Here is a 26884-nt window from a genome sequence, read left to right as displayed (position 1 = left end):
ACAAGTAGGGTTGCATGGGAGTGGAGTGAGGAACGGGAAGGAGAGAAATGATATGACTACAATTTAAAAAAATACATGAAAGAATCACTACAGTGCTTTGTAAACTGCCCCAAATAAAGAGGGATGAAGAGAAGCTCAGCAGTCACAAGCATGCACTGCTCCTGCAGAGGACCTGAGTGCAGTTTCCAGGAGAGCAGGTCAGTGACAATCGCCTCTAACTCAAGCTCCAGTTTCAGTTTCTATCTGAAACCCTCTTCTGGCCTCCACAGGCACCTATAATACGTATATGTACCCACAATGGACACACATATAATTAAAATTGATAAAATCAAAATGAATAGATGAACTGTATCAGTCTGAACAAGATAATATCAGAGATACCAATTGAAACAAGAAAAGGCACATCTTTCTGTTAAAAATAAACTTGTAGTAAAATGGTGATAAAGAGATGGTTCAGCACATAAGCATGCTTGCTGCTCTTGCAAAGGATGCAGGTTCAATTCACAGCATCCCTGTAGCAGCTAGCAACCATCTGTGACTCCAGTTTAAGGAGATCAGACACCCTTTTCTAGGCTACACAGACAACAGGCATGCATGTTGTGTACACGCAGGCAAAACATCCATACACACAAAATAAAAATAATTTTTAAATGATATAAAATAGGATACGAAATTTTTAGAGTCGCTATAAAAATCTAAATGAATGATTATTACAATTAACATATAATCAGCCATCCACACCTATGGGTTCCATATTGACAGACTGAAAACATGGTCAGGCATACAACTGTTGTACCTGTACTAAATATGCACATACTTTATCTCTGTACTGAATATGTACATACTTCATTGCTTATCACTACTCAAACAACACGGTACAATATCTGCACAGTGTTTATAGTAGATGTAAGTAATACAGAGATAATTAAGCTGCAGGATGATTACATATAAATACTTTGGTATTTTATATCGGGGAATTTATATTATATTTGGCTATCCATCAGGGAGAAGGTTGTTCTAGAACCGATCCCCAAGGATACCAAGGGACAACCATAGGACTATAGAGCAAAAAGAACCATTACAGTAGTTTTCTGCACTGCTACTAACTGCAAACTACCTTTGTGTGACAGATTACAAATATATACAGGCATATGTGTATGGAACAAGTGTGTGTATATAATTACTATATTACTCTTCAGCATTTGTTTTGTGTTGTTGATGTTTTGGTCAGCTTTTTCACTGCCCTGATGCTTGGGATGAAAGAACAGCCTTGTGCATGCTAGGCAAGTCCTCTAAAAGTCCTTTAAGAAGTTAAGAAACAAATGACCAAGTCAAGAAAAATAATCAAGACAGTAGCAAAAAAAACAGAATACATAACATATACCAATCATATTCAACAGTTTTTCCCAAAGGATCAGACCTAGGTACTTAATAAGATATGGAATTCACTGGATTACTATTCTGTCCTAAAACTGAAGTATTCAAGTAAATAAAACAGCCCCACTGATAAAATAAAAGCACTGGCAATTAATTGAAATGCTGATCAAAATGGCTCAAATTTATAATCTCAGCATTACAGAAGCTGGAGGAAGAGAACCTAAAGTTGGAGGCCAGCCATGAGCTACATTGTGAGTTCTAAACCCTGGCCTACAGAGTAAGAGTGTATCTCAAAATAGCAATAATCATATAAATAGAAAATGCTTTCTCTCCTGCAATTAAGTAACAGAATATTTATCATATTAATAAAAGCAAAGCATTTGTAGGAAAACAAGAGTTTGAGAAAACATACACAAATATTTATGTGTGAAAATATAGTTGAAACATAACATTCATTACGGGAAGCATGTCTGAAAATACAAAATATCGTACCTGCAAGCAAAGTACAATGGAGTGGCTCCTGATACATTCGGCCTGTTAATATCAGCACCGCTGTCTAGTAAGCACTGCACTGTCTGGGAGGAAAAAGGTTAAAAGTAAACCCACAGAAGTCAAACAAAAGACACAATTATTAGAACTTTAATCCACATAAGGAGAATTCTTCCTACAGTTTGAAGCTTTAAAAAGAAAATGAGTGTACAGACTCATGATGTATGATGGTGAATAAGTCCAACTATAAAAAGCTCAATGACACTCAGGCACTCCACAGTCTACGTGGAACTGTCGATGTGATACAAAGTGTTTCTGCCTGGGGGCCCTCGATCAGAGGACCTTCAACAGTCACATACTACTCATGTGACTAGTGAAACCAAGGAAATGAGTTTTTATTTGTAATTTATATATTGTAAATATATAAGGCTAGCAAACAAGACACCTTTAAATATCTAAATTTTAAAACTAAACATTTTACTTCTTGCGGGGAAATGCACACAGAGCTGTAATTCTCCCAAAGCCTGAGTATAACTGTTGTACAACATGTTAAAAGCTAAGAAGCCCTTTTCCGATCAACAAAAGTCCATGCTGGCTCAAATTCTCTGAAACTCAATCATATGTACCCTCTCCCCTATAGTCATCTGACTTCTACCAAGAGAAAGTGAGTTCACATAAAATCATAAAAATACACATCTGAGATTCAGGACAGAACAAAGCCCACCTGAAAAACCTCTAAAATAATGTTTTCTAGTTTTATTCCTATGGTCCTCATTTGAGTTTCTCCTGGAAAAACAAAATGAAGAAAGCATATAAAAACATTAAAAAGAAAACACCTTTGGAATTAAAATTTTTCAATATTACTTCTAGAGTGACCATGGATGTTGGTGCTCTAAACCCTAGTCCTATGTCAATAACAAAATCACAGTGTACACCCACACAAGAGAAAGAAGAGGACAAGAGCACACTGAGCAAGTCAGTCAGTTCTCCTCTGAGAGCATTTCACAATTCCAGGAAATACTTTGATTTTCACGATTAGGAAGAGAGGGTGTTACTGGTTAGCTAATGAGCAATCAGGAACATAGAAAAACATTCCATCATGTGCTGGACAGCACTCACCAAAAAAAAAATGAGTCCAAAATATGGACATTGTCACTAGACACCTTGGAATACAGCTAAACCAGGCAGTAATAAATTCATTCCTCATAGAACGTCCCTTAGTGTCTCACCATTAAATATGAATGGACAGACAATATTTAAAATACAGTTAAAGGAAACATCTACCCTGTGGATAAAAGGCAAATCAAAGCAAAACTCAGAAAAAATATAGACAACCACAAAAAAGGAACGACAAAAAAAGAATTTAAAAAGCTAACTGGGCAGAGTGGTACATGCCTATAACCTCAACTCTCAGGAGGCTAACAGGAGTATCCCAAGGTGGGGCTGGCCTGGACTACAAAGCAAGTTGGAGGTCAGTCTCAACTATACAGCAAAACCCTATCTGAAAGAACAGGATGGATGGAAGGAGAGAGGGAAAAGAAGAGGGGGAAGAGAAGATAAAACTCTAAAAAGGAAGAAAAGGGTATTTTAACCATAGAATGAGGGTAGGAACCTGGGAGGAGAATATTTAGAAAATAAAAAAATGTACAATTTTACAGAAGAAATAACAATCCAACTAACGTTTAGAAAAATGATGTTTGGGACATCGACAGGAAAGAAAAAGTAAATAAACAGAAAACAAGATGAAAAAAATATCTAGTAAAAGGTATGTAAAATCTCAGCAAGAACCTGAAATCTGACTAATACTAAATTTCATAAATGCAACATTGGAATTTAAGCAATTTTTTAAAGCCTTCAAGGTTTTTAAATTATTTCAAACATATAAATCTCTAGTCATTCATGTTATTATTCAAATATATGGTCAAAATCTACTTATCTATAATATTTTCTCATTCCTAAAATACTTCTTTCTCAAAGGAATTAGAAATTAGAACCTTCCCCCCAAAAAAAAGAAATTAAAAAAGCAGATAATATAGAAATCAAAATAAAAGAAATTGAACACAAAGGCATTAAAAATATCTAGATTAGGAGAAAACAAAACTGGCAGGTTATCTAACAAATCTGTTTGTAAACAACAGCACTGTGACATTACAAGGTGATGTAAGGGGGAACTGCTGATCCACACAGAGAAAACTGAGAAACTGGGGCGCTCAGGGTTCAAGCCCGATGACCTGAGCTCAGTGCCCAGGATCTACTGGGGACTAGAGATAAAGGACTCCACAATCTTCTCTTTGGATTTCAACATGCACACCACACAGACACACACATGCACAGTGAATGACTAACTTCAAGAGTGTTGACTACTCAATCCAATGAGATGCCTTTATCAAACCCTCCCCTTAGAGTTCGGGAAAAGATGTAAAAAGACTGTAAGTGTCAAAGTTATGGAAAACACCAAGGAAACAGAGTCTTCCTGACACAACAGGACTGATGCACATATAAACTCATAGACTGGCAGCATTACAGGGGCCTGCACAGGTTCAAGCCAGATTTGGTCCCAACAATGAGAGGTGGAATGGATGTAAGCTCCTATCCCTAGCCAGAAGGTATCTCCTATTGACAACTGCTTGCCAAAGAAAATTTAGTGTTCTCCAAAGAAGTCTCACTGGGGATATTAAGCACTTAAGGCCCCATGCCTAGTAGGAGATGGCCAACAAAGAAAAAACTCATGATATTTTTATAGGCTTTTAATCTCACATTTCTTTTGGGGGACATTTTTGCCTTACTGAGTTTTTGCCTATATATTACAGTTTCCAATTCTGTGTTTTTATGGATTTTGCTTGTGTGGATATACGTATGTCTATATTTCTCGTATTTCTGTTGTCATTCTTCAATTGCTTTGCTTATTTTCTAAAAAGAAAGAATATGGAGTCAGGTGGGTGGGGAGGTGGGAAGGATCTGGGAGGAGCTAGGAGAGAGAAACCCTGATCAGAATAAGTTGTAAGAAAACAAACTCCAAAAAAAAAAAAAAAAATGTATATATATTAAAGTGTTTACAACTTGACTCATCAGCAAAAAAAAAAACTTAACATACATAAATTAAATTGCCTAAAAAAATGTATAAATCCATAAAGAAACAATTAATATACAAGTGTCAAAAACTGAAAAACAGTCATAGTAACTTATTATTTGGAGAAATGCACCAAAGAGAAGCTTAAAACTTGAATTTCACCTCTTCAGGTGATCTTGGTTTAAAAGAAAGATGATTTAATGAACTGCCATGTTTTCTTTAAAAGATTTCAGTAAAAGACTTAAAGATAGAGTAGTCCTATATTAGTGCCTGAATTTACTTATATCCCAACACGAATTCTAAAATCTAAATAGTGGTGCTCATTTGTAGTTTGTTGTTGTTGCTTTTGAAAGCAAGCAAACATAACTTAAGGGGAAATGAGAATGCCCGGTCTTAAGAGGGGCTCAAGGGAGGAATGCAATTGGAAGAGGGACTGCTTTGTTTTGCTTTAGATGGGCTTAGTATATTCAAAGCCCTAGATTCAATTCTCAGCAGCAAACACAAAAGATTGTAATACGGTATTTCCTATGTTTTATATTTAGATAAAGTAGGACTCGGGAGATGGCTCAGTGGGTAATCAAGATGACATGAGTTTGAATCCCCAGCACCCACATAAAAGTAGGCTATGGCCATACATGCCTATAACCTATAAACCAAGGATGAAGTAAGTGGATCACTGGCCAGCCAGCCCAACTGAACTGGTAGAGCTTTGCCCTCAATGAAAACACTCTGTCCCATAGAACTAAGGTACAAAGCAGTAAGAGATGGCTTTATCTGACACCTGCTCTGGCCTCCACATGAGCCTGCATGAGTATACATAAGCATGCACATCTGAGTCCTGTTTTTCAAGATAAGGCTTATGTGGGCACTTTGATCAAAACTTCACCGTTCAAGATTTCTACCCCAACAGCTGCATTTGATCTTAAAGCAGGAGTGAGACAGACAGCAGTTACGGCCACTGTTTATAGAACTTATAGACAATGAACTTAAGTCTCCCAGAAGATTGAGGAATGATGAAAGCAAGTACAGAGAAAACACAAGTCCAGGGGCTACAGACATGGCTTAGCGGTTAAGACTAATGGCTGCTTTCCAGAGAACCCAGGTTCCATTCCCAGCACCAATATTGCAGCTATAACAAACTCCAAACCCAGTCCAGAGGAGTTGATGCCTTCTTAGTACACCAGGCATACATATATACATGAAAAATGCCCATATGGAAAGAGAAGGTTCACATGTCCCTCACACCTAACAACTCAAAAGCTAAGATATTAAAATATACTATTTTTATATACATTACAGTTAAAACAATACAATGGTATAATAATATGAATAACTTTAACATGTGCCCAGACACTGTACTAAGTACCTATCAATTCATTTAATAACTCTACTTCTGTAAGATATTCTGGATTCCAGAAAGGTAATTTATGTTCTATCACACAATAAAAACAGAGGTTAAAACCTAAGACCAGGGGCTGGAGAGATGGCTCAGCGGTTAAGAGCATTGCCTGCTCTTCCAAAGGTCCTGAGTTCAATTCCAGCAACCACATGGTGGCTCACAACCATGAGGTCTAGTGCCCTCTTCTGGCCTTCAGGCATATACACAGAAAGAATATTGTATACATAATAAATAAATAAATCTTTAAAAAAATTTTTTTAAAAAAACCTAAGACCATCATCAAAATAATTATTCTATTTTCGAGGAATTAAAAACTCCCACTTTTTTTAATAAATTCATTATTACTCCCTAGTTTTATCTTCATAAACTACATTAATTATAGAATGTGCTATTTACTTGTAAATGTCAACTTGCCATAACTTAGAATCACCTAGAAAGAGTGACAAATGACTGTTTTTATCACGTTGGTCTGTGGAAATGTCTGTGATGGACTGTCTAAAACGCTAGTCCATTCAGGAAGACTCACCCTGAATAATCGAGACACCATTTCATGGGCTGGGCCCTGAACTGTTGACGAGTGAGGAAAGCTGGCTGAGTAACAAGCAAGCTGAACTGGCGCACTTCCATCTGCTCTTGACAGCAAAGACAGTGAGAGCTGATGTCTCTGGCTCCTGAATTAATGAGGATAGCCTGGACTCGCAGGCTGAACGAACCACTTGCTCCCTTCAGCTACTTTTGGTCAGGACATATCATCTCAGTCATATAAGTTAAAAAAGAGCATGCCGATGCACTCATCCTCCCCTAGTGCTGAACAGTCACTTATTTGATTCTTAAATGGTTCTTAAACCATATACTTTTTCAGTGCTTCTGCATTTTCATTTATACTGTAGAGCTCACAGGATAAAATTCTTTATCCATAGACTAACATATTCTTAAGTGGTTAAACTTCAAGGAAATCAAAGACAAAAAGCAAGACTTATAAATTGTCAATGTTCCTATCATATCCTCGTATAACCTACAGACATTAAAAATTCATTCCTTTCTTATGTACTTGCCATATCCTTGTATGTTCTAAAAGACATTGATAAAACACATTGATGAAGGTAGTGGCAACTGCTTATCCCAGCTTTTTTCTTTTCCATCAGGGTATGTATTTTCCTTCCTTATTTAACAAAATTACACTAATTAATATTCTCAATATAGACTGAAGAGACTGCTGCTCTTCCAAAGGACCTAAATTCACTGTGCAGCACCCGCGCCAAGCAGCTATGCAACTATTAAAGGAGATAAGTTTTAAGCATTCACTTGTAGGTAAATGTTGCCTACAAAAAGACAGGAAGAAACTACTCATTCTAACAGGAAGGAAAAAATGATCGATAAGAATATGAATGCAAAAAAATTCCTTTACTAATTCCTATAGCATTAAAGTGATTGAAAGGTCATCAACCACTAATCTTTTTTATTGTTTGCTGATCTTTTTCATGAAAGCTCTTAAAACATGAATAGGAATGACAGCTAAAACTCAATCAACTATTAATTCCATACCATAATAGAAACAAAAGCAAGAAAGTAACAGGTAATCACAAGATTTCTTCAACCCTGTTCTGGACCAAGTGTAAAGAAAGGGATCTAAGTTCTCCCCACAACAGAGGCCCCTCACAGCTCTCCCATCACCTTCCTGTTGAGCCCTCATGGGGAGGTGAGCCTTCTAGAAGCCCTTATCATGCCTAATTAACAAACAAGTCATTCCCAGATAATTCAGTGACAATAGTCAATGATAAAGCAAAAGGCCTAACTGCAACAGCAAATTCTTTTCTTCCTAACAAAGTATTCTCATGATCTAGAAGTGAAATATCAAGAAAAATAAAACCTACAAAAAATTACAGAGGTATCTGCTGCCCAGCCTTACCAACATGCCAAGACTGTAAACAGTCTTGAAAATACTAAAAGTTAACACATTTCCAACTATGTAAATATGCTAGTGTGTACATAATAGACAAAACTCAGGTGAAGTGTTTACTTATTCAATATATCAGAGGTCTTGAAGCAAGGCTACTTAGAAATTTTCAGTCAATAAGGCACAACATAATTGACAAAAATTCTGATTCAATTTTGAACCCCTAAATATTTTCAAAAACTAAGATTTTTAAGCAGATAAAATAAATCAGATATAATTATTTGTAGAAATAGAGATATCACTGCCAGTCAGTGGCGGCAAGTGCCTTTAATCAAAGGACTGAGGAGGCAGAAGAGGCAGATCTCTGGATTCAAGGCCAGTCTGATCTACAAAGTGGGTTCTTAGACAGTCAGGGCTGAAGATTAGAAAAGCAAAACAGCCAAGCCACTAGAGAGATCTTATCTCTATGAAATATTCAGACTGAAAGTGAGTTCCTATCTCATCCTGCCTTATATTCCCCTCTAGTGCTGGGATTAAAAGTATGCACCACCAGCAGCAAGCTTCTATGGCTAGCTAGTGTGGCAACTGGGACTAAAGGTGTGTGCCACCACTGCACGCTTCTATAGCTGACTAGTGTGGTTGTTTAGAGTTCTAATCTTCAGGAAAGCTTTATTTATTTATTAAAATACAAATGAAATATCACTACTTTTCCCCATTTTTGTCTAAAATACAAAAGACTATTAACTACTAATGTTAAGAAAAACTATATAGCAGGGCAGTGGTGGCGCACGCCTTTAATCCCAGCACTCGGGAGGCAGAAGCAGGCGGATCTCTGTGAGTTCGAGGCCAGCCTGGTCTACAAGAGTTAGTTCCAGGACAGGCTCCAAAGCTACAGAGAAACCCTGTCTCGCAAAACCAAAAAAAAAAAAAAGAAAAAAAAAGAAAAACTATTATAAAGTACAATAACTATATACAATATATACAGGCAATAAATACATCAATACTATCTAGTCCATTTGCTTTTGACAAATTCAGAGAAAATACTCCATTATCTATCCTATCTTGGTGAGTCCAAAGTCATATACCTAATTTACTTTCTAACATAACTGCTTTCTGCTTCAGGTAAACAGGGAAAACTTTATCTAGTCTTCAACTCTTTCAGAGACCCAAGAATGAAATAATATTAACGGAGTAAGCAGGAAGTGTAAGCAAATGACTTTCAAAACCAAATGTGAGAAGTGACAGAAACAGCTATCTCTCTGGACAGTCACCCACGGTTCCTCGGCAACATTAGGGCAGCATTAGGACATACATCTTCGGCCAACAGGCCTAGCATATCTGACAGACATTTCTGTGAGGCGGGATATTCAGAAGGACTGCCCCCTCTTTGTCTTGACAATGTTTGGCAGTCACTTTCTTTTGTGTCTTGCTTGTCCAATTAGGATAGAATATTGTCAGCAGTAGAGACAGGGGCTTACTTTTGCTACAAGAAAAGTAAACACTATGTGAAGTTTCTTCAATGACCATTTTCTTCTCTGGAGTAGATTGGTGCTGCCAAGAGCAGACATGCCTTACTGTCCAAAAAGAAGAAAAAAAAAAACCTATGCTATGCTATTAAAATATCTTAATAAAAGTTGTATTCTGTAGAAAATAACATGTCTAAAACATATCTTTGTTTGACCTTGAAAATCTACCTAATATGAGAAGTTTAATTATAATAAGTTATTAACAATTAATCTGTATTTCCTCATTATCCTAAACAGTAAGTAATAAAACTTTCAAGGACTAGAAATTTGTATTACATTGTTAAATGGCTTGTATAGTACAATACCTTGAACAAGAATAGAAATGTATGTACAGTATATGCTAAAAAAATTAACCTCAAATTTTAACATATAAAATTTGTATATAATATAGAAAGGTCCAATCAAATGTAAAACATTGAAAACTAGTAGTTGCTTTTAAAAAGTAAGACTCAATAATCTACCTTTTTATCTTATCATATCTATATCCTCCCTTTTTTCTTTTCAGAGTAATTCAGTAAGCTACCCTTTTATCTTATCATATCTATATTCACTACCTTAAAAACAAGAACCTTTAATCTAATATCCCTTGTTTAACTTTTTTCTGACCATAGCCAATAACAACTTGGCCAATAATAACCAATCCCCTAAACAATGACAAAGATCCATAATCCACCGAATAACAAAATAACCACACTCCCCACCTCTTGGGAATGTGGGCATCCTATTCTTAAATTTACATCCTGCTGTCTGGGGATGATGGTATCTTTTTAGGGGATCTTAAAAAGAAAAACTGGGGCTAATTGTCAAGTACTGGGAAAGGTAGCTGTATCATTTGTTGTCCAGTCTCTGCATAATGGGAAAGTGCAGGGTTTGTCTCAAGTCCTGGCTAGAGTTGTCTGTTAGGCTGTATATCATATCAGCTTGTAACCTCAAAATTATTCTGAGCAATTTGTAGTTCAACACTGATATTTAGGTGGTATTTTCCAGCTTAGTTGTGTTATCATATTCTGGGAGAAATTGTTATTGTGGGGCCCCATCCTCCTTATGGAGACTTCAAAGGTCACTGTTAGGCATTCTCATGGTTGACTGCAGAAAACTGATAGAGACTCAAGCCAGTTTCTGTTGTTGCCCCTTTGGACTGAGGACCAAACCCAAGATTTTGTGCCTACCCACTGGCTTATGCCCCAACCTCAGGCCTAAATGCTTAATCATGAAAAAAATCTGTTTTCCAAGTCTTTTACCTTTTAGAAAAGTAGCATAAATCTGAAAAGGCATTTCTTGTCAAAAAGGCAAGAATACATATTTATTTGTATACTCCACAAAGCTTCTGAGTTCTCCAGCATCTGTTCAAAGTATTTTCATGAACTCCTTAGATTTACTCTAAAATGAAATTCAAGGGCAAATTTCACTGAATAATAATAATTATTATTATTATTATTATTATTTTGTTTTCTTCAATTTGAATTAGCTAGCAAGATTTTTCAGAGATATTTTAATACCGTTTCTTTCTCTAAAAAGTTTTATATTTTGTTCTATAAATACATATACACTAGCCAGATGTGGGTGGCACACACATTTAATCCAGCACTGGGGAGGCAGAGGCAGAGGCAGAGGCAGGTGGATCTCTGTTAGCTTGAGGCCAAGCTGGTCTACAAAACAAGTTCCAGGACAGTCAGGTCTATTACAGAGAGAAACTCTGTCTTGAAAAAACAAAAACAAAAAGGCCATTTTAACTCACCACCCAAGAAAATCCACAGGAAGTTACAGAGCACTTCAGACTCAACGACCTCAGTTCACTATGAATCCTCTGGGCATTCAATCATTCTATGACTATGAGGAATTCTCCATTATTTTATAATGCTTGCTTTAGGATGTAAAGCATATGGCATACTATTACACCATCTAGTTTTCAATAACTTTATAAGGCAAATCCAAATTTTTAATATAATCTCCAAGTATATTTTAAACCAAGGTTTTCCTACTAACCCTTGTTTCTATACTAGCTTCAAACAGCTGAAGTTAGCTTCTCTGAGTTTCTTCCAATTATAACACCAGGGGTTCCTAAGCAAATAGAAGGTTTACAAGTCTTAGTAAGTGACATTCTGTTCATCTGGTAGGTTCTTTTTCCTATCCCTTGAAAGCTATAAGTGATTCATTTTCTAATATGCAGTAGTTTCTCTAAAACGCAGCCCACTGGGACTGGGCACACAGCTCAGGCAATGAATCTCTGGGTTTGAGCTCTGGTAACATAAAGGGAGGGGGGGAAAGCTGAGTCACTTAAATCAAGATACTTCATTTTTTTCACATGTCATATTTTTTAAAACCAATAATATTGATGGGAGAATGAGAGAAATGATGAACTAATGAAAAGAAACACTACTTGAAAATGCTTAGATATTTTTCTGACAATCAAACCAAAAAAAATCTACAGATGAACAAAGGTATTCAGAAGACATTCCAAGAAAGAGAAAAGATCTTCCATCTCTTTTCCCAGGCCCTTGTTATACACAAGCTAACCTCAGCCTCACCACCTTAAAGAATGCCAGCATCCTGTGAAAAACAGAAAGGTGTGTGACACACCTTGTAATCCTAGCTCCTGGGACGCACGGACAGTCAAATCACTGGGCTCAGAGGTCAGTCAGCCTAACCTACTCAGTGATACTTCAGGCCAATGAAAGACCCTAAGTCCAAGTAAAAGAAAGCAGGATGGTACTACACTCAAGGTTGTGCACACTCATGCACGCACACACAGAAACAGAAATCTAAGCCGGGCGGTGGTGGCGCACGCCTTTAATCCCAGCACTTGGGAGGCAGAGGCAGGCGGATCTCTGTGAGTTCGAGACCAGCCTGGTCTACAAGAGCTAGTTCCAGGACAGGCTCCAAAACCACAGAGAAACCTTGTCTCGAAAAACCAAAAAAAAAACCAGAAATCTAGATCCCAATATTGTCTCCCAACAAAAGACATAAGACTGAGAGTTGGCACAAAATAAATCAACAGATTGTGACCTGGGCACAGTAGTCATGCCTGCATCCAAGCACTCAAAAGAGAAACTAAAGATTGTAAGTCCAAGATCAGCTTGATCTACATAGGGAGCTCCCTGCCTGCCAGGGCTACATAGTGAGTCCATCTCAAAAAATAAAACGAAATAAATGAAAGTATGTATCTAGAAGAAGATGTACAAATAAGCTTTTTCTTTTAGTAGTGACTTATTTTCAGCTTATCTTGTTATGGTTATGGCTAGGTAGCAAGTAAAGGCATTGCATTCATCATCGAGGTTAAATGTGAAAGAAAAATCTTAACATAAATTAAACAGTAAAGACAGTAAAACAGAAAATCTAAAACTGTAAGCCCTCTGTCTTTTTATATAAAGCAGCAGTTTCCTAATGAAAAAGCTATTTTTAATTAAATGTCTAGACAACAACAGGAAGGTTAACACCACAGAACAAATGCAGGGTTATAGAAATCTGCGGAAAGTTACTTCCACCAGTTGGAGAAAACAGAAACTAGGATAACACAGCTGGAAATCTTACAAAGCAGTATCAATATTCACCTTACTCACTGATTTCATAATTCACACTTAATAATAAAAAATGGAAAAGGTACTTGTTAAAGCTGACTAAACATAATTGCTTAAAATACATGTAAAGTCATACTTTTATTATGTAAAGATATATTCAAAGACAGTCATTTATTACAAATAGAATCAGAAATAAAATCAAAATTATAACTATTTTGAGCAAAGGCAAAAAGCACTTCTGCCCAGACAGAATGTTAGTCAGAAAGCCATACAAAATAGAAAACAGTATTTTCCTATAATGCTGCATATTCCCAAATATGCAAAATGAAAAACTTCTCATGAGTTCAAGATTTTAATACAAATGCATGCACTTCCTTTACCATCTTCATGGAGGAATTTACCGTTTTGTGCCCATTCTGGCAGGCTACATGTAGTGCTGTCTGCCCCATTGCATCCTCAACGTCCACGTCACTGACATGTTGCACAAGGTCATGGAGGAGTTCTGTCCGCCCATTCACAGCCAGCCAGTGTATCTGCGAAGCCATTTCATTATTAGCATTTGTGCAGTGGAGTTTCCGTAAAAGTCAGTACATACAAAATACTATTTCTCTGTTGAGCACAATATTCAAAGAACACTGTAAAAAAAAAATTTCCTGCTTTTAAATGAGAAAAACAATTGTATCAAGACATTAGCTATACCATGAAGTATTACAAACTCAAGAACTGAAGGATTCAAAAAAGTATCCTCGGCTTAGACCACCAAATACTCTGTTTCTTGGATGACACTAGCCTCTCAACACAGCTGATGCTAGAGAAAACAGGTTAGTATTCTTTCTTTTCCAGAAGCAAATGGATATTCAAATAAAACATACTTCCTGTAGTTATGAACAGCAAATATATCCTACACTAATAATAAAATACATAAGAATAATTTTTAAAAGAACTATAAAATACCTATAGTACCACTAAAAGACAATGTTAAATTTCCAATTAGGGAGAATGGAGGAAGCTAGGGAACAAACCTGTAACTGCAGCACCAGTAGGAAGGGGCAGAAGATCAGAAAATCAAAACCAACCTTAGCCACACAGTAAATTACAAGAAACCCAGTGTCAGGAACATGTCTTTAATCACAGAGCTGGGAAAGGAGAGGCTAACAGATCTCTGAGTTCGAAGCCAGTATGGTCTACACAGTGATTTCCAAGACAGCCCTGATTTCCAGAGAAAGTTTGTCTCAAAAGAGGAAAGAAAGAAATCCTGTCTCAAAAAGAATTGTTCCCGTTTGCAGTGGAAGGGGTTATTTGGCTTACAGTTCCACATCACAGTCCACCATTGAAAGAAGTCAGAACAGGAACCCAAGCAGAAACCTGGAGGCAGGAACTCATCCCAGACCATAGATGAATACTGCTTACTGGCCTGCTTCCCTGGCTTGCTCATCTACCTTTCTATTACAGCCCAGCCCTACCTACTCAGGGGCAGTACCATCCACAGTGGGCTGAGCCCTCCACATCAATCACTAATCAAGAAAATGCTGGACCTCATCAATACACAAAGAAACAAAGGCAACTAAGGAAAACTGGAAGCAGCAGAGGTGGTCTTCCCCAGAGAAGAGCACAGAAATAAGCTGTCCAATGCCAAATAATCAGTCCTAAAACATGAACACAAGTAACACTCCAGGGACTGAACAGGTGTGTGGGTGTGTGTATGTGTGTGCGCATGTATGTGTGTATATTCTTTAGACACTGTACTCATATATACACATAATTATTTTATTTTAATCTTTTAAGAAAAAAAGAAGAAACAAAATGTCTCCTCTGGCATGCCCACAGTCCAGTCTGATGGAGGCAAATACTTAAATGAGGGTCTTTCTTGCCAGGTGATTAGGATTTGTGTCAAGTTGACAGAAATTAACAATATGGTTCATATGTTCATATTAAACTCCTGCTTAGCATACATATACGTATGTATGTATATATATGCTCCAAGTTCAATACTCAGAACTAAATAGGGGTGGGAAGCAGACATTTTCAGACTTTTCAGACTAGGTGTTTTATACAGTTTTCACTTGACTTTTTTCCATTACAAACATTAGGATATACTTCGCTGTCTTCAAAGTACAAACTGATTAGATTATCTATCAGCTTTAACACCACTGCACTAAAATAGCTGTAAAAGAGCAGTTTTGAAGGAACCTGCCCATCAAGACAAGGGAGAAACACAAGTTTTGGAAGCTGGAAAGCACATATTACATTTTATCTTGTCAGATAATATTTATTGTCATGTCAGAACAAAAAAAACGAATCCTAAGTAAGAGCAAAAGCTAGGTAAGAAGGCATGTGGGGGGACTGGAGAGGTAGCTCAGTGGTTAAATCACATAATGCTTCTGCAGAGCAACTGAGTCCAGTTCTGAGCACCCACATGGTGGCTCACAAGCATTGAAAATCCAGTTCTAATGGATCTTTTTCTAGTCTCCAGAAGGGACCAGACATACTAGCAGATAGAACATTAATACAGATACAATAAAAATAAAGAGACAAGAGAACCCCTAAAAGGCTCCAGAATTGGTAGTTAAGCAGCATGGGCCTCCTGAGGTAGAAGACAGAACATACTTCACATCACAAACACATCAGCTGAAAATGTGTCCAAGACAACTTCAGACTCTCAGATCCCTACCACTTACCAACCTGACAAGGACAGAAAAAGCTCCTCACTTGCTGTGACAGCTCCAGACCATGAGTTTTGTCCCAAAACCAAGAGGAAAAGACAGGTGTGGTGGCAGATATTTGTGAACCCAGCACTCCTATGGGAGTCAGAGACAGGAATATCTGGAGGCTCACAAAGCAACAGAAATAGGAAAGGCCCTCTCCGCTGGACCAGGATCTAACCCTAGTACAAGAACTGGCTTTTTGAAGCCTATTTCCTTGCTCAGCCTAGACACGGGAAGAGGGCCTGGTTCATGCCTCAAAGTGGAGATGGGACAGACTTTTCATTGACTCCCCATTTGAGGCCATACCCTCTCTAAGGAGCAGATGGGGTGGGGTGGTGAAAAAAAGGGGGTAGTGGATGAGGGAAGGGAAGAAGAACTGGGATTGATATGTAAAACTAAAAAGTAAAATTTAAAAATGGAAGAAAGAAATCAAAGGCCTAATGAGTAAGTTTAATGTAATATCAATCATATCCAAGTACTTCTGTAGGCACAAACCAAAACAGCTAATGCAATCTTCATACACACACACACACACACACACACACACACACACACACACACACGGGAAGAATTACTCTTCTAATATTAAGACTTACTACATACAGTAATAGTAATAACATACCTACATTAATAAAATATCAAAGCTGTGTGGTACAGGCAGAGAAGCACAGGCATTGAAGAAAGAATCATAATAATAATAATAATCCTACAATAATAAGAATCAAGAATCAAGGCTGTGTGGTATGGGCAGAGAAGCATATGCATATATCAACACAACTAACACACAGCCTAGAAAGGACTACACAAATATACCCAGATGAATTTCTGAGGAAGACGCAAAATCAATTTCATGAAGAAATAAATGCATACAGTGTTTGTCTGTCTGTCTGTTTGCTTGTGAGACAGGATTTCTCTGTGCAGTCCTGACCCTGCCTCACCCAGTAAACCATGCTGGCCTTGAACTCAGAGATAAGACTCCCATTCTGCCTCTGGAGTGAAGTATTAAAGGTGTGTGCCACCACACCCAGATATAAATACACAGATGAATTATGGATAGACTATAACCATTCAACAACCAGTACTACTGGAACAGAACATTCACTCACAGACAAAAATATTGAGCCTCAACCCAAGCTTCATAATTCTTAAAAATATTAAATGAAACTTCAGATGTAGAAAAAGTACAACTATTAATACTTTCAGGGAGAAAAAACCTTCAATATTTAGGGCTAAGCAAAGAGTTTCTAAAATTGCTATCAAAAGCATGATGTACAAATTGAAAAACCTGTTGAAATTAAAATCCTTTACTACTCCTGTGACCCAGTGTAATGTCACACGCCTGTCACTCAGTACCTGGGAGGCTGAGGCAAGAATATGCTGAGTTTTAGGGCAGTCTGAACTACAGAATCAGGCTGTCTCTAAAAGAACCCTGTGAAGTATTTGGAAGGACAAACTAAAGATTTAGAAAATACTTGCAAATGACATATCTAATGAAGCACTACTCTCAGGGCTGGAGAGATGGCAAGGATATAAGCTCTATAGCCAACAGTTAGATAGTGTGCTTTTAAAAAGCAAGCATGAAACACAGTATCTTCATTCCTAAGCATTTATCCTAAGGAAATACAACCTATACATTACCATATGTTTCTGTCAGCTTTACTGATAACATCCAAAAACCCAAAGGATTCCAGTGTCTTTTAACAGGTGAGGAGGTTGAAGAGCAGCATAGACACCATGCAATTCTATCCAGCAATATAAAGGAACAAACTTTTGATATACACAACAGCCAAATGAATATCCAGGGAATAAACCCAAAATGAGCCGAGCCTGAAAGTGTCAATACAGCAGGATCTGTTAATTAACATCCTTGGAATGGCAGAATTGTAGAATCGAGGCGTGATGAAAGGTTGCCAAAGGCTGAGCACGGTGAGAGAAGGAGATGGAAAAGGAGGGTGAAGAAAGAGTAATATTTATACAATATTTATGGTACTATAAATCCTGAAACTATGACTGGGGTAATAATCACGTGAACACACAGGCCATAGTACCACACAGAACCAGTTCATATGAACACATGCAAATCAAACTGGAGAAGCCTCAGTCAGATGGACTGAATCAACATCCTCGCCACAGGACCATATTACAGTTTTATAAAATGTCCAGGGAAACTGGTAGAAAGAAATGTGACAGGATCTCTACAGAACCTGCAGTCCACAATTACCTCAGTATTTTAAAGGTAAGCATCAACCATAGAACAAAATGCTAAGCAAGGGAAAAAAGTAACTACAGCAAATTCTTAGCACAGATATGTATTGTGCTAAATATGCACTAAAATTACACTGACTGTATTGGAAGGACATGAAAAATGTGCTTATAAATGAAGAAATGAATGGGAAAATGGAAAAATAGATTTATCTCCAAATGCTAAGTGGTGATGTCTAAAACCAAAATGATCACTACCATGCATTGTTCAAATATAGAGACACATACACAGCTTCCAAATCTACTGAAAGAGAAAAGAATTTCCTAAGGAGATAGGAGGCTTAGACTGGGAATTTAAAGGAGAAAAGGCCAAGAGGCCTTCCTTATGAGAAGCCTTGCAAAAAATCATTTTAGGTAGATGCATCACTATTTTTTTTAAATAAAAGACTTTAAAATTTTTCTATTCTATCTTCCTTAAAGTTCAAGAATGAAGAAAATTTTGCAGACACAAAATTATGCAATTAAAATATGATAGCTATCAATATTTTAGCTTGCCTCAAGTTACCGTCCTAAAGAAAGAAAGATCTGTGTCAGTTCTAAGGTATTATAACTTTATGGCGCATATCCCATCTCTAAGCATTCTGAATTCTGAATGCAAGATTACCTTATGAGTGATGCTAATATAGACAAACATGGATTTTTCACAGGAATTACAGATTCTTTTCATGATCAGGCCCACTCTATACTAAGCCACTAACAGAATACTTCAAATCTCAGGAAAGCTTTCTTTTACATCATACATTTAAAAAAAAAAAAAAAGATGTAATAAAAGCCAGGTATGATAGGACACACTTGAAATCCCAGCACACAGGAGCTGAAACACATTCTGCTATGTCTTCACTACAGTGATCACATTATTTTATCTCTACTTCAAAAATAAATACTACTCAAATAAATTATAATTACTTGATTAAAATTGTGTGATTTTTTTAATAATCCCTTCAGCAGTGCCATTTCCCAGTATGTAAATCAAAAGCATACTAACTTATTTTTGCATGGAAAATGATAACAGCAAAATGGATTTTGAAAACTAATGGTTTAAATACAATAAAGCAAACCTGAAAGGATATGGATGCTAAGAGTGGTTATCTGTGTACAGGGTAGATAGAGTGAACTCTCGTTCCCTTTGTTACCTAAAGCCATAATGGAAAATAGCTCTTGTATAATGAATTGGCAAAATACTTTGTTTGTTTGTTTGTTTTTGGTTTCTTGAAACAGCATTTCTCTATGTAATCCTGGCTATCCGGGAACTCACTACGTAGACCAGATTGGCCTCAAACTCGAAATCACAGAGCTCCAACTGCTTCTGCCTCCCAAGTGCTGGAGTTAAGGGTGTGTGAGACCATGCCCAGCCCAGCTGGTAATACACTTCAAAAGAAAATCTCCCCTAAAAGTCTGTGACAAAAACTACAGGAATAAGGCTTCAAAGTGAATGAAAGTTATAAATCTAAAGACAAGATGAACATGGTAAATACTACATTTCTTAATAAACTCACTGGATACGTCACAAGAACTTTACAGAAGTAACTTGTACTATAATTTGCACTAACAGCACATTCACCATCATTTTCCAGAGTATTTTTTTAATCTCAGATGAAACTGATACCACGTACTGCTGTAAGGCCTTCATTATTACAAATGTTGACATCCGCACTGTACTCCAGTAATTTACTCATGCATTTCTTCTGTCTGGAAAAAAAAAAAAGACAGTAATGGATAACTAAGACGGGAAACATACAAATGACATGACAGTTATGTATTAAATTACAACTACCAGTATTAGATGATATCTCCAGCCACAACTTTACTATAGCTTCAATATGTAAGTAAATACTACTTTAAAATAAAAGAGAAAACTGTTTCTATGACCCAAATGACAAATTAAAGAAAAACTACAACCCATTTTTCATTTCACTTGGACAAATTATCATTTAAACGTCTGAGGAATTTCTAGTCTTGACTAAATAAAAGAAATTATTAGAAATGTCTAGTTTTGGCTAACCAAATGGAGTAACAATCTTCATTTGAAATATAAGAAGATACACAATGGACAAGGAAAAATACTATACTGTTGTATTCCTACTTTCATGATTGTAAAATGTTTAAAATACTAAAACAGATTGTAAACAAAAAAACAGGCTGGATATATAACACCGTGGTTAAGCATTTGCTTAGCATGTTTGAAACCCTGGGTTTGATCCCCAGTAAGATGAAAAACATCATCAGAGGATTAGTAAAACACATATATATGTACCCCTCTCTGCCCACAATTTTTAAAAATTATGTTATGTGGTAAATATATCTAACATACAATTTATCATCCTAACCATTTTTGTTTGATGAATTGACTGATTCTTTAAGACAGGGTCTCAATACACAGCCCTTGCTGGATGGTCTAGAATTCACTCTGTAGCCAGTCTGGTCTCCAACTTAGAGATATGCTGCCTCTACCTCCTAAGTACTAAGACTAAAGGCATGCCCAGTTCATCTTAACCATTCTTAAGGGTACAGATCTATATGGTATTTTAATTATCATAATGTCTTCTAAGATTGAAACCTATTCTGTTATCTGTATATACTAAACTTTTCTCATCCACTCATCAGCTGACAGGCACTTGGCTACTCCACATCTGACCATTATACACAATGTTGATATACATATAATGACAAAAATTTTTTGTACTTTGTTTTTGATTGAGTATTTCTGGACATGAAAAGGCTAGATCATACAGCAATTCTACTTTTACATTTCAGAGGCTCTATCACATTGTTCTTCACAGCAGCTTTACCTAATCTTACACTGCCACCTACATGGGCTCCAATTTCTCCACAGCCTGGCCAACGTCTTGTTTCACCATTTTATAGTGGAGCTGGTACAATGTTTTACTTTATAGTATGTTTTTTGATAGTCATCATTTTATAGTGGAGCTGGTACAATGTTTTTGCTTTATGGTATGTTTTTTGATAGTCACCATTTTATAGTGGAGATGGTAACTCATTAGTTCTCCATTTCCCAACTACTGATGCTAAGCATCTTCTCATGTACTCAATGAACTTTGTGTGGCTTTGAATATGTGTCTATTCAAATAAGTCTTCTGTGCTTCTGAACTACCTACCCACTTCATTTTATAACTTAATCCAATCCTAGTTACTATCTAATATTTACCTTAAATTCACCTTCATTAATAATACCTGCTCAAGATTTTTATGAACCACATACTTTCTAAAGATTCATTTTCTACTGGTATCCCTCTGGCAATCTACTTAGGAGACAGACAGACAGATAACTGATATATATATTCAGCACTGAATTGAGGAGCTATGATATAACCTGTGACATGAAGCTATTTATAATCTAATTGAATAAGTCATAATATAGTATATCATGTATGTATTATATGATGGATAAAGTATTATCATACAGTACTATACCAAACACAATATATGGCATACAGAGTACATAACAGATTTACTCAACTAGTTCAACAACTTTTTGTGTCATGTTTAATCATGTTAGTGGTAACATAGCCAGTTATACAGAAAATCTTACTAAAACTTTATCAATTATTAATAAACATTCAACCTGAGAGCAAATAGCTAGCACAGTAAAACCACTTTTTTATTTTGATTTTTGCTCTTGAAACAAAGTTAAATATTATTTAAAATTTATACTCAAAGAAATGGAAAATAAAGCTGTGAATAAATGTTGAGTTTACATTTATTCTTACTTACAAGTTTTATCTAAAACTTTGATAATGAACATCTGAAAGTGCGACAGTGTCTTCTCTATATAACATTACATATATAACATCTGCTGTGTGAAGGTGTCTTCCATATATAACAAGGAAGCTACTATCAACAATATGACTGCCTAAATAAGACCGCCGTAACACCAACACCAGTTGACATGACAATGTGCACGGGAAATTCCACAGTCTCACCCCAGATGAAGAGATACAGGTGGTCAATGCCTGATGAGAGAGAACCAGTCTCCCAAAGAGATGAGTTCCCACAAAGACCACAAGTGGTCAGCACTGAACAAACATGCATACAGTAAAGCAAAATGAACTCAGTAAACCTACTGAGTTTGCTCACAAAACTTCCTTAGAGCCTGATCCAGGACTAGTTACTATTATATACATGTATGTATATATTACATATACATATATTCATACATACAACAATAATAATTAAGAGATAGTGAATTTATTAAGGGAACAGGAGGAATTGGAGGGGAAAGAGAAGGGATGGGAATGATGAAGATATAGTGTTCATGTACAAAATTCTCAAAATAATAAAATTGTTGTGGGATAATTTTTTTCACACACTATCAAGATGTGTCTGTGCCAAAGCACCTTCTGATTGGTTTAATAAAGACCTAAATAGCCAATATCTAGCAAGAGAGAATAGGAAGGACTTCCCACCAAAGATATGAACTCTGGGAAGGAATCAGAGGGGCAGAGATCCACCAGGGAGATGCAAAGGAAGTTGGATGTATACTATATTGAGGAGAGGTAACAAGCCGTGTGACAGAGCATAGATTAACATAAATGGGTCAATTTAAGTCATACGAGCTAGTTGAGAACAAGCCTAAGCTAAGGTCAAGCTTTCATAATTAATAATGTTTCCATGCCATTATCTGGGAGCTGGTGTTCCAAAGAAAGTCCAACTACGGTTATTAAATTTAAAAAAAAAATTCTGTTCCAAATGTACACTTATGACTATGTCCATCCAGATGGAGTTTTAAAACCAATTCAGAATCCAAAGCAGACCACTGGCACCGCTTCAAAACAAGCAGTCAGGTGGAAATGGGCCAGGGAAGCAGACCTGAGAAAGCATTTAAGGCAGGCTGGTTGAAGAAAAGTAACAACCTCTAATGTTCTCCTCTTCAAACACAAATCACAGAAGGTACAGGACAAGATGATAAAAATTTATTGTGCCTTTCTTATTTAATAACCACTATCACTACTTTCCAGTTTCTGTCAAAACAACCAAACAACTGAGCAGCTCTTTTGCTAAGATTTACAGCTAAAATACTGATGCAAGTTTGCTTTTTATGAACTCATAATTTATCCTCCAAATACTCTTAAAATCATGTTTCAAACCTGACTAATCTGTAACCTACAGATAAATGATAATTTCAAAGTCTTTCCTTTTAATATTTCATATAATGGGGAGTAGGCTGGATCTCCTACATAAAGAAACAACAATTTTCCTGCGCATATACTTCAACAATTATAGGAAGCTTCTAGTGATCTAAATGACACAGAGTGCTAAAACAGATTAATGGGACTTATTAGAAAGGAGATTAGGCATGATGGCTCTCGCCTACAATCCTGCCACTTAGGAGGCTGATGCAAGAGAACTGCTGGAAATTCAAGCCAGCCTGAGCTCTACAAAAAGACCTTGTGTTTAAATGGCAACACTAATGATGACAGAAGAAATACGAAAGCTAAAGCAGGCCAACAGGCATATATTATCCATTTCACAACAACAGTTGACAAAGCAAAAGAAAGCAAAATAAACCAGCCAAAAAGACAAAATTCTTATATGATTTATACTTCAACACGAACAAATTTAACTGCAACTATAGTGTAAAGCTATTTCTGAAAATGCAAGTGACTCCAGAAGAGCTGAATACTCAGTCATTTATCAGCCACTTAGTAAGCACTTCCATATTAAACAAGGGAGCCATTCAATAAAAAATGAAAGTTAAGATATTTACTGAATGTCATGGCATTCTTGGTAGACATAGGGAGTCTGCACCTTCTCATCTTGCTGATTGCTAAGTGAATTATGTATTATCTGCCCTCCTTCTGAACCTTCAAAATGTTAACTTTTTCAATTACTATTGACAAGAATGATTAAAAGTACCTTGCATGTTCTATTTAAAAGGACTTTATCTCAGAAGAACACCAAGACCATCCTGTCTTTCAAACCTGACACCTATTCCTTGATCCTCACACACTGTGTCTAAGAGAACTTTTTCATCCCTCCCATGCACCAAGCTATCCTTTCCTTTGTAGCTATTGAAAACTATTCTAAGATATATGACCATTCAAAAAAGATCTCTGCCATTATCCTTCCAATATAACTAATGTATCTAAAAGGTGATAAATAATTTATGACTTTGGATGTGACATATTACAATATATAGTTGTCTAATTGGTACTTTGGTACCTATCAAAGTTACACAATCAGAGGGTGCTAGAGAGATTACTCAGAGGTTAAGAGCAATGGCTACTCATCAAAAGGTTGTGAGTTCAATTCCCAGCAACCACATGATGGCTCATAGCCATCTATAATGAGATCTGGTGCCTTTTTCTGGGCAGAACACTCTATACACAATAAATTTTTTAAAAAAAGTGGTGCATAGAAATAATGTGCAAGCAAAAAAAAAAACCACCCATATAAAAAGGTACACAATCAAATGACGTGAAGCATACCAATTAAGACTTTAGACCAAATACTATACCTTTTCCCTATCTGACCTTGATATAACTATGGTTCACATCATCTTGGTTCAATATACATAAACTTATATAAAAAAAAACTTTGGCATCAAGTTAATAAGATGGACAACTTTATCTCCATAGCCATTTCACATATGTATCTATGTCAACTGTATGAAATTCCTGTTCAGAAAATAAAAATATCTCTAAGATTAGTTAAAAGATACACAATAGGAACTATACTGACAGAGAAAATTTACAATGTCTGAAAAAGATTTACAAATCTAAACTCATCAAGCAAGGAATGCTGGGGAACAATCTTTTTATACACTATGAATATGTATTACTCACATTTGTTAATAAAAAGCTGACAGGTCAGTAGCTGGGCAGGAAGTTAGGTGAGAAAGCCAAATTGAGAATGATGGGAAAAAGAAGGGTGGAGTCAGAGGAGATGCCAGCCAGCTGCCGAGCAAGCAGGACATACATACAGAAAATGAGGTAACAAGTCATGAGCCACATGATAAAGCAAAAATAGAAATATAGATTAATTTACGTGTAAGAGTTAGCTAGAAACAAGCCTAAGCGATCGGCTGAGCATTTGTAATTCATATTCAGTCCCTGAGAGGGTTATTTGGGACTGGGTGGTCAGGAAACATCCATTTACAAAGGCCTAGATCAAAAGCTGCTTGTTTTCATTTTAAATTTTATTTCCATCATTTTAGTATCATTCTTTAATCCAACAGAATTATAATAAACAAATAAATACCAGTGTGTTCTAAATTGTTTTCTATTGCTGTGTTAAAATGCTGATCAGTTTTGGGATGAAAGGGTTTATTTGAATTACATGTCTCAGTCACAATCAATCACTGAGGGAAGTCCAAGCAGGAACTCGGGGCAGGAACTGAAACAGAGACTATGGAGGAGTGCTTCTTGTACAACCCAGGATCACCTGCCCAGCAGTGGCACTACCCGTGGTGGGATGGATCCTCCTGCAGTAATCATTAATCAAAAAATTGTCACACAAACTTGCCTACAGGCCAATCTGTTTGATGCATTTTCTCAGTTGAAGTTCTCTTCTTTCCAAATGACTCTAGCTGTCAAGTTGACAAGGAACTAACCAGCACATGGGATAAAGGCAAAGAGACAAAACACCTACTGAACTACATGGCAGAAAAAGACAAGAAAACACACGCATAGTAGGGCTTAAAATAGCACACAATTGCAATGATATTAATCAGTAATGATCAGAACATTATCAGGAAGAGGCCAACAAGGTGCATCTTTAAGATTTCACATTTTGGAAATACTAGTAGTTACTTCTCACAGCTGTGATGGTTAATTTCAGCTGTCAACTTGAGGAGGTCTAAAGTCAGCTGAGGAGCTGCTAGGCATGCTTTCAGGGATTATCTTGATTCATTAATTGCTGTGGAAGCCCTGTACCATCTGCGACTGAAATCCTGCCTCCATGCCTATGGATGGGAGGTGAATAGATCCTTCCAGCTGCCACTACCCTGACTTCCATACCATGATAAACTAAAACCCCAAGCTGCTGGGAGCAAAACAAACCCTTTCTCCCTTAAAGTGCTTTTGTCCAAGCACTTTATTAGGGCAACAAGAAAAGCAACTAAGATAACAGCTAAACAGGTGGGGACAGAGCTCAGCAGCTGGACAATCTTCAGCAGTGTCAGCAAGTAAATAAATATACTTTAGCATTGAAAAGTACCCTTCACAAAAGGATTACTCTTAAACAATTCATTCTCCAACAACTATAAACTGCATAATATATTAATAATGTATTTCCACTAATAAAAATAACTAAATAGTTTTACAAATAAGCCAAGGAGAATGGAAAGATTAACAGGAAAAGAGACAAGAAAAACACCAAGTAGACTGTCCATATAGCCAAGTAATAATAAATTTCCATTTACAAGATAAAAACTATAAGAGGAAAATTCGATAAATTACTAAATTTTAAAGGGAAAAAGTAAATCCTTAAGAAACTAAAAATAAGGCTCGGTGGTGGTAGTGCACACCTTTAAACCCAGGAATAGGGAGGCAGAAACAGGCAGATCCCTGTGAGTTCAAGGCCAGCTTGGTCTACAAGAGCTAGTTCCAGGACAGGCTCCAAAGCTACAGAGAAACATGCCTTGAAAAACCAAAAAAGAAAGACAGAAGGAAAGAAAGAAAGA

At 36.6% G+C, this 26884-nt stretch overlaps 1 protein-coding gene across 3 annotated transcripts in view; it reads right to left on the bottom strand.

Annotated features, from left to right (window-relative positions):
- Hace1 (HECT domain and ankyrin repeat containing E3 ubiquitin protein ligase 1) overlaps window positions 1-26884 on the bottom strand; it is a 102491-nt gene that overhangs the window by 63706 nt on the left and 11901 nt on the right. For 2 of the 3 annotated variants that reach the window (XM_005368627.2, XM_026789985.1), the window contains exons 5-7: window positions 19857-19932; window positions 13678-13809; window positions 1870-1952 (exon numbers count right to left, since the gene is read on the bottom strand). In XM_005368627.2, coding sequence (XP_005368684.1) covers window positions 1870-1952; window positions 13678-13809; window positions 19857-19932 — 291 coding nt within the window. Of the gene's footprint in view, window positions 1-1869; window positions 1953-2590; window positions 2653-13677; window positions 13810-19856; window positions 19933-26884 lie in introns of those variants that run through there. The other variant, XM_026789986.1, reaches the window with a different exon arrangement.

This window comes from Microtus ochrogaster, unplaced genomic scaffold, assembly GCF_000317375.1.
Source record: "Microtus ochrogaster isolate Prairie Vole_2 unplaced genomic scaffold, MicOch1.0 UNK37, whole genome shotgun sequence".
In the NCBI taxonomy this organism is placed as follows: domain Eukaryota; kingdom Metazoa; phylum Chordata; class Mammalia; order Rodentia; family Cricetidae; genus Microtus; species Microtus ochrogaster.
Note: the sequence above shows the minus strand (reverse complement) of the source record. Positions and strands in the feature narration are given on the sequence as shown.